General features: G+C 38.0%; 1 protein-coding gene across 1 annotated transcript in view; it reads right to left on the bottom strand.

Moving 5' to 3' along the window:
- The window catches only part of PNPT1 (polyribonucleotide nucleotidyltransferase 1), a 43,359-nt gene that overhangs the window by 29,835 nt on the left and 346 nt on the right, over positions 1–13,178 (bottom strand). Inside the window, exons 2-11 of the mRNA XM_063301337.1 lie at positions 12,841–12,901; positions 12,595–12,669; positions 12,260–12,365; positions 11,456–11,505; positions 9,632–9,695; positions 9,487–9,534; positions 8,018–8,131; positions 3,949–4,135; positions 2,461–2,512; positions 1,335–1,392 (exon numbers count right to left, since the gene is read on the bottom strand). Of these exons, the coding sequence (XP_063157407.1) occupies positions 1,335–1,392; positions 2,461–2,512; positions 3,949–4,135; positions 8,018–8,131; positions 9,487–9,534; positions 9,632–9,695; positions 11,456–11,505; positions 12,260–12,365; positions 12,595–12,669; positions 12,841–12,901 (815 nt within the window). The remainder of the gene's footprint in view (positions 1–1,334; positions 1,393–2,460; positions 2,513–3,948; positions 4,136–8,017; positions 8,132–9,486; positions 9,535–9,631; positions 9,696–11,455; positions 11,506–12,259; positions 12,366–12,594; positions 12,670–12,840; positions 12,902–13,178) is intronic.

Raw genomic sequence — 13,178 nt, 5'->3', positions numbered from 1 at the left:
GGGAGTTTCAGAAAAACATCTATTTCTGTTTTATTGACTATTCTAAAGCCTTTGACTGTGTGGACCATAACAAATTGTGGCAAGTTCCTAGCGGTATGGGGATACCAAGTCATCTTGTCTGCCTCCTGAAGAATCTGTATAACGACCAAGTAGCAACAGTAAGAACAGACCACGGAACGGACTGGTTTAAGATTGGGAAAGGAGTACGGCAGGGCTGTATACTCTCACCCTACCTATTCAACTTGTATGCAGAACACATCATGCGACAAGCTGGGCTTGAGGAATCCAAGGCTGGAGTTAAAATTTCTGGAAGAAACATTAACAATCTCAGATATGCAGATGATACCACTTTGATGGCTGAAAGCGAAGAGGAACTGAGGAGCCTTATGATGAAGGTGAAAGAAGAAAGTGCAAAAGCTGGCTTGCAGCTAAACCTCAAAAAAACCAAGATTATGGCAACCAGCTTGATTGATAACTGGCAAATAGAAGGAGAAAATGTAGAAGCAGTGAAAGACTTTGTATTCCTAGGTGCAAAGATTACTGCAGATGCTGACTGCAGTCAGGAAATCAGAAGACGCTTAATCCTTGGGAGAAGAGCAATGACAAATCTCGATAAAATAGTTAAGAGCAGAGACATCACACTGACAACAAAGGCCCGCATAGTTAAAGCAATGGTGTTCCCTGTAGTAACATATGGCTGTGAGAGCTGGACCATAAGGAAGGCTGAGCGAAGGAAGATCGATGCTTTTGAACTGTGGTGTTGGAGGAAAATTCTGAGAGTGCCTTGGACTGCCAGAAGATCCAACCAGTCCATCCTCCAGGAAATAAAGCCAGACTGCTCACTTGAGGGAATGATATTAAAGGCAAAACTGAAATACTTTGGCCACATAATGAGAAGACAGGACACCCTGGAGAAGATGCTGATGCTAGGGAGAGTGGAAGGCAAAAGGAAGAGGGGCCGACCAAGGGCAAGATGGATGGATGATATTCTAGAGGTGACGGACTCATCCCTGGGGGAGCTGGGGGTGTTGACGACCGACAGGAAGCTCTGGCGTGGGCTGGTCCATGAAGTCACGAAGAGTCGGAAGCGACTAAACGAATAAACAACAAAGTAAGAAGCATTCAATCAGGCTAGCCACCCCTATAGTCTGAGGTGCTACATTGTTCAGACATTGGTTTACCACCTCAGTAAAACCTAGATTACTGAAATATCTGTGAAAAGGAACCTGTGCTTTTTTTTTGCCTATCAGGCATAGATCTGTACACAAAAGCCGCTCCAAAAGTCTATTTTGTAATATGCATGCACATGTCAAACAATTACTAATATATCTGACCTTTTAGTTGTTCTTCAGTTTCAATCCTGATTTTCTTGATAGCTTCATCTCTTGAAATCTAGAATGCAAAATGTCTATGTATTTATTCGATTTATGTTCCACCTTTCTCCCACAAATAGTCTCAAGATGGCAAAAGGTAGTAAAATATAGATACAAAATGTAATTCAATCATAAAATCACATCTATTAAAATAAGAACATAAAATTAAAAGAAGACTCCACCAGTTCAAAATCACATTAGAAACTTAAATGCCTCGCTGAAGGACAATACAGAGGCAGAAAACAGTACCCCGTTGGCAAGAAGTTCTAAACCCTGGCAGCAGACACAGAAAAGCCTTTTTCATGTTCTCACCAAAGGAATGTCTAATAATGGCAGAGCATTTCTCATGTACAAGAAGAGCATGTTCAGGATAAAAATATGTAGATATAAACTGTATACATTATTTTAAACCTACTGCAGATGGACTAGCAGTTTCCAATTCTCTATGTGGAACAGGACACTGTCATTGCAAGCTTTGGAGGAACCCCCAGTGAAGCAGGAGTCAGCAATCTAGTGCCTGCAGTCGTGGTCATGTATCTAACTATGGGGCACCAAAAATAAATCAAAAGTGATTTTAAAAAATCAAAATGTCTAACTCCATGGATGCCAAAATCTTGTGAGATTTAGCACTCTGAGACTTGGGACATTTTAAAATAATGTGGGTTTTTTGTTTTTACTCTGGTGCCTAGACTAGGGATAACCCATAGTATTTTTGCAGACAAGTGGTCCAAGGACCATGGCCTAACAGCTAGTGTCATTTACAGCTGGGAGTGATCCTACTTCAAAAGAGAAAAGATGAACTGAAACACATTGCATTTGTTGGCACTTCCATGAATTTTTCCATAAGCACAGATCTTTTCCTTGCTGCCACATACGCCCATGAAAAGATGCAGTTTTTTTTAAAAGAACTGCTGATAGGTGTTATATTTATTTATTGAACGTTTACACTCCCCAATTCCCAGTGACTCTGTGCTTTGAATCAACTTTTGATGCTTGAAATTGGATCACTGCACAGCCCTACTGAGATGCACAATGAAAATCTAGAAGTGGCTTAGTTGCCACTGATCATATGAATGCAAATACTTACTTTATCATGTGTGAAGTCTGAAAATACTGCTGTGACTTTTTCAGATGCAAGTCTTTGCAGGGGTGAGGGAAGAAGCACCAAAAAATAAGAAGGAAAGAATATAGTGGTTCATAGTTTAATGAAAACCCCATTTGTATTGCATACGTTGAAGGGTCCCTTCTGCTTTGAAACAGTAAACCCACAAATCTAAAAAACCTTGGTTTAGAGGAGTTTGATTTTAGCTGACAAAATATGCTGAAACTAAATTTTATCTGAATTGCACGCAATAACCAACTTTCTCCCAATTTACAGTGTCCATATACAGCAAAGCAGTCTGGACAATGTTTGCTGCTTCCCCTCAAAATGAGTATTCAGTATTATAAGTAGATTTTCTCATATGTTTTGGTCTCAAAAAGACCCATTTACCATTTATGAACTTATGTCTTTAATAAGCAACCCTTCTCACCATTAGTCGTTTAATCAAAGGTTTCCTGTACAATAATTCACCAAGTATCCAAACATTTTAATTTTGTGTGTTTAGTGCACAAAATTAAGAGTATATATCAATAAGACCTGTTATCCCTATTTTTGAGGTCCAAATAATAAACACCAATTTAGCAAACAAAGTATTCTCAATCTTGTGCTATGGAAACTGGGCACAAATTAGAAATTTAGCTTTATCCTTTGAAATTAGGAAAGAAGCCAGAATAGACTTTTTAGTAAATGAACTGATTTCTGATTCTCTCAGGTTCAGCATACTCTAAGCAGCCCTCTGCTTCACATTTCTAAGCATGTTTTTATCTACTTCCCAAAACACAAATTGCTATCTAACCTGGGTTGGGGGGATAATGGAATATTAGCAAAAAAGAATGAGGCAGACTTGTCCAGGTAAACAGACTTCAGGCTAGGAGACTAAGCGAAGAACTGAGTGCAGCACAAAGGTGCTGCCACTAGTGAACTGACTTTGCATGCACTCATAAGTGCTATGGATACCTTGGACAGAGCCACACCAAGCCTTCTAGAGAATGTAGCTAATTTAATTGGAAGAGCGCTAAACTCATGCCCTTTGGAGTAAATTGCACATCCTATGAGTTGCCTGTTTTACTGAACATGTTTTAAAATGAGGCTTGCCTAATTTGCTCTTAAAGTATGGCGTAGGAATATATTAAACATTTCATGTATTTCCATTTTCCCCTAAATTTGTTTTTCACTGAAACATTTCTTTCATAGCTGTTAACATTTCTGCAAATTTTCCATCTTCAGAATTTAACCTATCCAATTCTACCTATGTGTTAAACTTAATCCATACATAAAATTAGATTTGTAAAAAAGCACAACGCTTTTGTGCCGCTTCAGTCGTTTGACACTAAGCTGCATATTTATGTTTGGAAAATGTGTGCAATAGTCATGTAGCTATAGTTTAAAAAAAAAAAATTAAGTAAGAAAGAGACTACAGTAAGTTAATGTATATTCAATTACTGTTCTCCAGATGACTGTGTCTATACTTACTGCTCTGCATATTTCACAATCTCCTCAGGAGCAGTGAATAACTTCTGGACAGTTCTCTTTTTGACTCCATGCTCTCTTTCCAGCTGCTGTATGCCTTGAATGATCTGCTGGGTATGCTTCAAACCTACTTTGATGGCATGGCAGAAATCCTGTTGCAGTATGTTGTTTGCTGCAGCTTCCAACATAACTATTGAGTGAAATTGAGAGGTAGTCATCATTCCAGCAGCCTTCAGCATGATATATACTAGCTACCAACAATATTCCTGAAAAAAAGAAATGGCCAGTCTATATTTTGTAAATGGAACTTGATGGCTATAACATTAAAATTCACACCTACAGTATGAAGACTTAACTGCTTTTCTATAAAGAAATCTATCCTGTTTCACTTAGGTTTTATTCCTCTGCCTTTGAAACATTACCTTACCCCCTCCCTCCAGTAAGTACCCATTTGCCATTTATGAACAACCAGTCAGAAAAAAATATCTAATTCCATACCTCAGATGGTTAGCTTCTTTGCAATCCCTTTTGTGACTCAGAAATACTAAGTACTAAGAAGTAGTAAGTAGCCAGTTTGGTCTAGTGGTTAAGGTGCTGGGCTAGAAACCAGGAGCCGGTGAGTTCTAGTCCCACCTTAGGCACGAAGCCAGCTAGGTGACTTTGGGCCAGTCACTCACTCTCAGCCCAACCCACCTCACAGGGCTGTTGTTGGGGAGAAAATAGGAGGAGGAAGGAGTATTAGGTTCCCTGCCTTGAGTTATTTATAAAAAACAATAAAGGCAGGATATCATTTTAATATATGGCTGCCCATACTGAAAATGTGACTCTGACTGCTAATACATTAAAACAATTTTTAAAAAATTAGCAAAGAATAAATAAACTGTTCTGGAAAAATAATTTAACTTGAGATGATCGTAAAAAAGCACTAAATACTTAAAAACTGTGACAAAAAAGTACCATTTGATCTGGACGAAGGCATTAGAGGATCAAATAGATTTAGCCTCTAAAGAAATAGTGTTCAGTCAGGTAGACCAAACAACATACAGAAAGACTTTTGGAAGAAAAGTGACAAAATACCATCAAACATGCTATCTTTCTAGATTGGTTGCAAGGGTTGAGGGTAGGCAGCACTGTAGTGTGCTGGTTCTTTTCCTTCCTCTGTTGTTGGTTCCAGTCGGTGTTGATTGGGAGTTAGAGGTCCTGCCCTTGGCCCCTACACTGTGGGGTGCTGCAGGGTTAAATACCCTCTCCACTCCTGCTTAACATCCACACGAAGCTGTTGGGTGAGGTCATCTGTAGCCACGGGATGAGGTATTATCCAGCTGTACAGGTAGTTAACGACCAATCGCTTAATGACTGTTCAAAGTTATGACAACCTCGGAAAGGGTGCTTTACGGCCTGTAAAGCACTTCCAGCCGTCGTGAAACATTGTGCCACCCTCCGGTCAAATGACCACATTTCGGGTGCTTGGCAACTGGCTCGCATTTATGACCAGTTGCCAAGAGCTTGGTGATATGTGATTGCTATTTGCAATCTTCTCTGCTGGCTTCCCCAGAAAGTCAATGGGGAAGCTGACAAGAAATGTTTCAAGCAGAAGGGACGGGAAACCCTTCACGGAGCTGCAGGAACAAAGCTCAATCCTGAAGATTTCTGCTTTGTTCTTGCAACCCCAACAAGGATTTCCCCTCTGTGCATGGAGGGGAGCTGGAATCCTTTGGCAGGTAGCTCTTTCACTCTGTCCATTTAACAACCCAGGAGATCTCTTAACAACTGCAACCAGGAGTGTTGGGATTGTGGTCGTTGAGCGAAGTAGGCACATGGGCATCTCGCTTAATGACCAATTTGCTCAACAACCGAGATTCTGCTCCCAACTGTGGTCGTTAATCAAGGACTACCTGTGTATCTATAGCCATGGTGAAGCAAGCAATGCTGCTGAGGTCCTGTCTTGGTGCCTGGAGGCTGTACGGGTTTGGATGGGAAACAACAGGATCTAGGAATTTACCATCTTTTGTTCTGGATGGGGTTGAATTACCCCAGACAGACCGAGTGCGCAATCTGGAGATCCTTCTGGACTCCTGACTCCTGCTCAAGGACCAGGTGGCTAGGAGGGCCTTTGCACAACTTTGGGTTGTCCACCAGCTGCGCCCATTCCTGGACTGGGAGGCCTACGCTCAGTCACTCATGCCCTGTTCACCTCCCATATGGATTACTGTAATGCAATCTACATGCGGCTGTCCTTGAAGAGATCCAGAAACTTCAGATGGTGCAAAACACAGTGGTGCAGGCAGTTATGTGCATACCTTGATCAGTGTACATTATACCTCTGCTCTGCAAGATGCATTCGCTACCAATTTGCTTCTGGCTTCAATTCAAGGTGCTGATAATGACCAAAAAGTCCCCATGGCATGGGGCTGGATTATTTGAGGGACTGCCTATCACCAATCACATCTCCTTGTCCCATCAGGGCCGGCAGAAGAGGCATGCTGCAGGTCATATCCATGAATGTCATCTGATGGGACCCAGGAGGAGCACCTTTTCTGCTGCAGCACCTGCCCTTTGGAACATTGTTCCTCAAGGTCAGACTGGTCCAAAAGTGCCCAAAGTCACAGCTTTGCCATCTGGCCTGGGGATCCGGTAGTGGTGGTGTGGAGCCTACAAAGTGGTTATACTCTTAGTGAAATGACTGCATTCTCCTGTTGATTATATTTGTATGGTTTTTAATACTTTTTATGGGTTTAATGTTTTTAAGGTCATGGGGGGGTTGGTTATTTTTTGTACTGTTTTGTGTTTTTAACTTTGTAAGCTGACCAGAGTCACATACGTGAGATGGATAGCTATATAAATTGAATAAATAAATAAATAACTTGACAAAAGCATTCTACATTTCTTTATGGGGCATCTGGTGGTAGTGAATCCCAAATTAGTTAAGAACTATAAAATACAGGGTGCCAAAGTAATTCATTATTTCTTATGTAACAGACTTCCAGAAAGTAACTGAAAATTGTAAAAAAAATTGAGAGAAAAAATGCAGAGAGATCTCAAAACTGGAGAGTATTATCTCTCCTATATTATTTCAAGAACGCACACATTGATTTAAAAAAAAAAAGTCTGACACAATATTTTATGATTTGAGAAAAAAGATTATCTCAGCTTACCAGTCTATGATTATTTACCAAACACAGGACATTAATTATTAAGTAAATAATAACATTAGAAAACATTTTAAAGGGAATTTATGCAGAAGCTATTTTGGCTATACTGTATGAAACAAACAAACAAACAAACAGAAAACCAAGAAAGCTCCAATTCTCTCTTGCATGCCATTAAGACAGACTGTGTAAGTGGTTATTTTTGTAAGTCTTAAAATAACGCATTAGTAGTTTGATTAGATGCATTCTATGCTAATCCAGTCTTGCAATCTTTTGACAGAATTCTAGCTTTTTAAACCTGAATTAGTTTCAGTTTTAGTTAAAAATCGAAGACGCTTCTCCCTAGATAATGTTTTAAAATGTAAATACTGTATTTCAGACCCCAGGAATCAAATGTTCCAGGGAAGTGAGATGGTGTACTTCAAAAACTCTAAATGTGTTTGGTAAGTGATCAGCTAAAATAAAATCATGTATTTTTCAACAGAGATCAATAGGTCACAAAGATCAACCATCCCAATCCCCAAGTATCTCCAGAGTTTATGGCGAACACAAATTCTGAAAGAATGGTTGAATCTTGGTTACTGGAAGTAACCAAGACCTGTAAGTGACTATAAGCCTATTCTGCCTCCTACCCAGTCTGTCTTCTCCCCAATGAAGTGCCTCTTTTTTCTGCCCAACCACATTTTATTTTTTCCCTTCATCTCCATCCATAGGCTGTTCATCACAGGGCTTTATCAGTACAAATGCAAATGCAAGACAAGAACGGATGAATCAATCAATCTCAGTACTGTAATATTTAAGAATACAGCGGACAATTATTTGCTATACCTAAACTCTATAATAAACATTTGCAATGTTTGATAGTTTCTTCTGCCTCGTGCATGCAAGCTATCTCTTGATTTATACTAGGTATAACCACTTACCAATATGGCTCCGAGGACCTCCAGAAACCACTAAATCCAAAGTACTAGAAGACATTTCTTTTCGAGTGGGATTAATAACAACTTCTCCATCAATTATTCCAACTCTTACCGCTCCTAAGAAGGTACTCCATAAATTAAGATATTCCATCAGTTAGCATTTTTGCAAAGCAGACAATAAAGTCAGTAACTCATGTGAAAACTTTTCAACAACATTTTTGAACTATGAAGGAATACAGCTTAGATAATCATGTACTACTTAACAAATTTGCTATTTAAAAGGTTTTGCTTTATCAGGCAATGTTTTAACAGCTACATCACAAAGATAATTCACACACATAGTTGCATCTAAATCAGCAAGGGGAGGAAAGGGAATAAGGGAAGGTTTGTCCTTGCTTAAGCCTGAGAGAATATTGGAACAATGCTGTATATAATGTATGAGAAAAGCTACTTTTGGTGCATCTCTGGCATTTGTTTACAATCAGATTATTATAACCTACAACAGGGAAGCACAACCTCAAGTCCTAGGACTGGAAGCAGTCATGAACTCTGATTGTGACTCCAAGATCCCCTCCAAAAGTAATGCTTAACATTGGGAGAGAATGCTTAAATATATGAAGGGCAAATATTTTACCTACAGTTCATAACTACCCAAATTTTAATTAAATTTAATTAGTATAACATCAAATTTCCTTTTTCTTATGCCCTGCTGATTCTGTATCCCGGCTTATCAGTAAGCAAAGATATGACTGATTAATGGACCTGAACCATCTAAACACTGCAAAAATGTATATCCATTGTTGTAGAAGTTGATCAAAATATTCTTTGAATGTAAGACTTAAGTAAGTCTGGTTAAAACTCAGAAAAAATTACACATTCAAGCATGAGTAGTTTAGGAGACAACCATCATAAATATTACCAAACCAACACAGAAAAAGAACATGTAACATTGAAACCGTTTTTCACTATTTTATAGGTATTATTAAAATATACAATGAAATTCCAGAGCAGTAAGATAGACTGGGAAGAAAAAAGTATCTGGAAAATGGCAAACTGCTTCCAAATTTTGGCCAAGAAAATTACTGGAATTGTCCAGGTAGTCACTAATAGCTGACATTGTCTCAAAGAAGTCTTTCTCTTAGAACAATCACTTCAAAATTATCTATATAATATTTATTTTGGAAGAAAATAATTTCATTCAACTTCCAAAGATTTCTAGACATTATATACACTGGACACTGATTTTTTTTATAAACCTTGATAAACATCTTGAATACAGATTATTTATAAACTTCAGTGAAGCAGATGTTATTACACATTTATCATATTCTGATGTTAATATAACAATTGTAATTGTTATCTGGGCCAAGCAGTGTTCAAATTTTAATAAAATAAGCATTTAATTTTAAAAAAATATGTGGTATGTTTTTTAAAAAAACTAAATAATGGTTTAAAATATCATCTGTACTCACCAATGGGTCCATTCCATGGAATGTCTGATAATGCAAGGGCTGCGGAAGCTAAAAACAGTAAGATTTGTTACTTGAAACTGTTTATAGTATTTCACTAAGTCTACCTATTCTAGAGGGAAAAAAAAGACTTACAAAAGTTCATTACCTCCATTAATTGCTTGTACCTCAGGACTGTAGGCATCATCTACAGCTAAAAGATTACAAATGATCTGGCACAAAAAAACAAACAAACATCATAGTTTTAGTTAACAGTGATGAAAGGTGAAAAGTCCCCTGTGCAAGCACCGAGTCATGTCTTACCCTTTGTGGGGACGTCACTTTTGCGACGTTTTCTTGGCAGACTATAGCAGGGTGGGTTGCCATAGCCTTCCCCAGTTGACACCTTCCTCAGCAAGCCGAGTAACAGTACTGAACACTAAATTTTCAATAGCCTGGCAAATGGTTCAACACCAAGGAAGGATATAGGATGTCCCTTTGGTTGTTTAATGTATTTATGGATAAACGTATAAGGAATACTTGCAAAGAGGTTAGAGGCATGTTGCCTGAGCACTTGAACACAACTTTTGTGTTGTTGGTTGAGAACCCAAATGATTTGCAGCAAATGTTACATAAATGGTGAAAAATTAAAGCAACTAGAAGCATAGCAGAACATTCACTGAAGATGGGGAAATGAGTGGATAATTTTAAGAAGTGGAAATGCTAGTTGAAAGGTTGCAGGCAAGAGATGGCCTGTTGTGCAAAAAAAAAAAAAAAGTATATTATGCACTCTTTGTTATAAGGAAGTGAGACTTGGATTAATCAGCGGAAATATAACAGGAAGTTGAATGCAGTGAATCTGAAAAGTCTGTTTGGTAAAACAGTAAGAGATGGGGTGAAGAATAAATGGGTGCTGAATGAATGCAGATTGAATCCAAAAGTGAGTGACCAGTACAAAAGAAGTATATTGAAGTGGTTTAGTCATACAGAATGAAGACTGAATCATAAAACAAATAAATGAAGAGTAAATGGGTTGGCATGTAGAGGAAGACAGAAATCATTTATATGTGTTTAATTTTATATTCTCTATTTAAAGAACCAACAAAAAGGACAGTTTCCACTTAATGAAATAATTTAATTCTCCACATTTCACAAGTGAAAGAGCAGAATGGAATATGCTTCCACTTATACATACATTTCATTTGTGATCACACACTGTAAAAGGAAAGGAAGACTAGTTGAATAGTACTGTTTCTTAGGAAAAAAACCGTTCTATCGAAGAGTATTGATACCTGTCCAAAATACAACAAAATAGGATAAAAAACTTGCTGCATATTTTCACTCATCTGATAGGCTTATTTCTCCTTCCCTCTCCTCAGAGACCCTATAGGTAAAGGTAAAGGTTTCCCTTGACGTAAAGTCCAGTCATGTCCGACTCTAGGGGGCGGTGCTCATCTCCGTTTCTAAGCCTTAGAGCCGGCGTTGTCCGTAGACACTTCCGGGTCATGTGGCCAGCATGACGACATGGAACGCCGTTACCTTCCTGCCGAAGCGGTACCTATTGATCTACTCACATTTGCATGTTTTCGAACTGCTAGGTGAGCAGGAGCTGGGACTAGCAACAGGAGCTCACCCCGCCGCGCGGTTTTGAACCGCTGACCTTCCGATCGGCAGCTCGGCGGTTTAACCCGCAGCGCCACCGCGTCCCTCCAGAGACCCTATACTTTTATTAAATGAGAAACATGTTAAAGAAAAAGGCTCCTTTGAACTGAACTTGGCTTGTGATGACATGAACACATCCACCAAACCTCCAAGGTTTTAGAGGGCACAAAGAGGAAAAGGAAATTGTCCCTCCCCACTTCCAGTGACAAAAGCAGTTCTATAACAGAAAGGCATTGGATTCTACTTTATTAAGTAGCTACTTAGTAGTAACAGAGCATCAACATTGTACTACTAACTAGACACAAAATTAGAAGTGACCAAAGTAGCCTACCTGTGTATCATAGCAGTAGCCTGCTGGAAAAAGTGGTCGAATTGACCGATCTGTAAAATATAATATTTGAAGATCTTGTATAAAAGAACAGAAGATTAATTTATTTAAATATGTTCAGATCATCCATAAAGGTAACAACTTTGCAATATGGCTTATATAATAAAAATATCTTATTTTAGTTAAATGTTCTCCAGAGCTAGGCTTGTTGCATCTATTTCTATGATCCAATAAGGAGCTGGTTGTCTATTTCTTTTTGGCAGCAAAATTAATCATTGCTCAATGATGGACGTATCTTGAAAATTTAACCATTTATTGGTGGATTTAAAAAGCTTTCTCAATTGCTTTATTAGAAAAAATTACTGATAAACTTAGAATAATGAATTTTCAGAGGCAAAATGACATGTTTATCAAGCTTGGGCAGATTATATTCCTTATGTTAACGGCAACAGGTTAATCTTATACGGAAATTATGAACAACTTCTGGCCTTTTTTTATGTGCCTTTTATTTTTAATGTATTTTTATATTTGTACTCGTAATATTGTATGTTATTTAATTATTTTGTTCTTTGTGCAATAAAAAAAAATAAAAACCCATGTAAAAATAAAAACTCTGATTTTTTGGGCTGTAACTCCCATAATCCTTTGTCACTGGACATTAGATACAGAATGAGTATATCATGGATAAGAGATATCATTACCTGAATATGATCCAATCCTGCTTTTCAACTTGTCTTTTAAAGAAAACCTCAAAGAAATTATAGCAGAATTTGTAAGACAAGACTACTTAATTTTTATACTGTATACCTATTAATCTGCTTGTAAGAATTTCATGGTCTGTAGAACCCAGTTCTCTTCTCAAGTAATTGGTAGGTATTCTTCCTACAGCAGCAGCCTTTTGCCGATAGTTAACCTAAGGCAAGATGAAGCATTTTATTTTCAATTTTTAGGACAATGTGCAGTGTTAGGTAATGAATCAGGAATAAACACTCCAATTAACTGGTTTACTCACTATGAAATATTTTTCAACACATTATCTAAAAATATGACAACTTTTTTGACAAATGTTCTGCATTATGATCAAAAGTTACAGTACTACCCATTTCATATAATACTTTAGCACTGTTTACTGAAATACATACCACCAAAGGCAGGAACTGAGATTCTGAAGCTTTTGTTTTACTGACTGCTGTCACCATCACCGTTGTATCACCTAACTTAGTTTAAAAAGATAGAAAGAAATAGAGGAAAAGGAGAAATTAATCATGCTAGTTCTATTCACAGGATCCATTATATTTTTAAGAGTAAAAACTGAGGGGAAAAACCAGCCCAAAGACTGAAACCTTTTTCAATGGTATGAACAAAATTATTTCACATAAGTTTTATACCTTTACTACAGCACAACCATCAGCAAATCTGGCTAGCTTTCCTGAAGATATTTCCAATTTTCTAGAAGAGAAGGGACATAAACATGTTCATGTTCAATTAACCTTAGAATTCATTCAACTCAATGAATCTTTCTAGTTTTGCAGAAAATACTGGATGCAACAGAGAGCTGCAAAATGGCAGGATGAAGTATTTTTGCTCTATCCAGACAGAAGTAATTCTGCTTAAGCAACAGAAAGCATCAACAGCCCCGGGAGAAAGGCAACCTGCACGTGGTCAGAGCTACTTCAAAGCTTAGCTATGCTTTGGAAACAGATTCTCCAGCCGATCATCACCTCTT

The sequence above is a fragment of the Candoia aspera genome, chromosome 1, assembly GCF_035149785.1.
Source record: "Candoia aspera isolate rCanAsp1 chromosome 1, rCanAsp1.hap2, whole genome shotgun sequence".
NCBI classification, from domain to species: Eukaryota; Metazoa; Chordata; class Lepidosauria; order Squamata; family Boidae; genus Candoia; species Candoia aspera.
The sequence above is the reverse complement of the archived record's forward strand: the minus strand, read 5'-3'. Positions and strand labels throughout refer to the sequence as shown.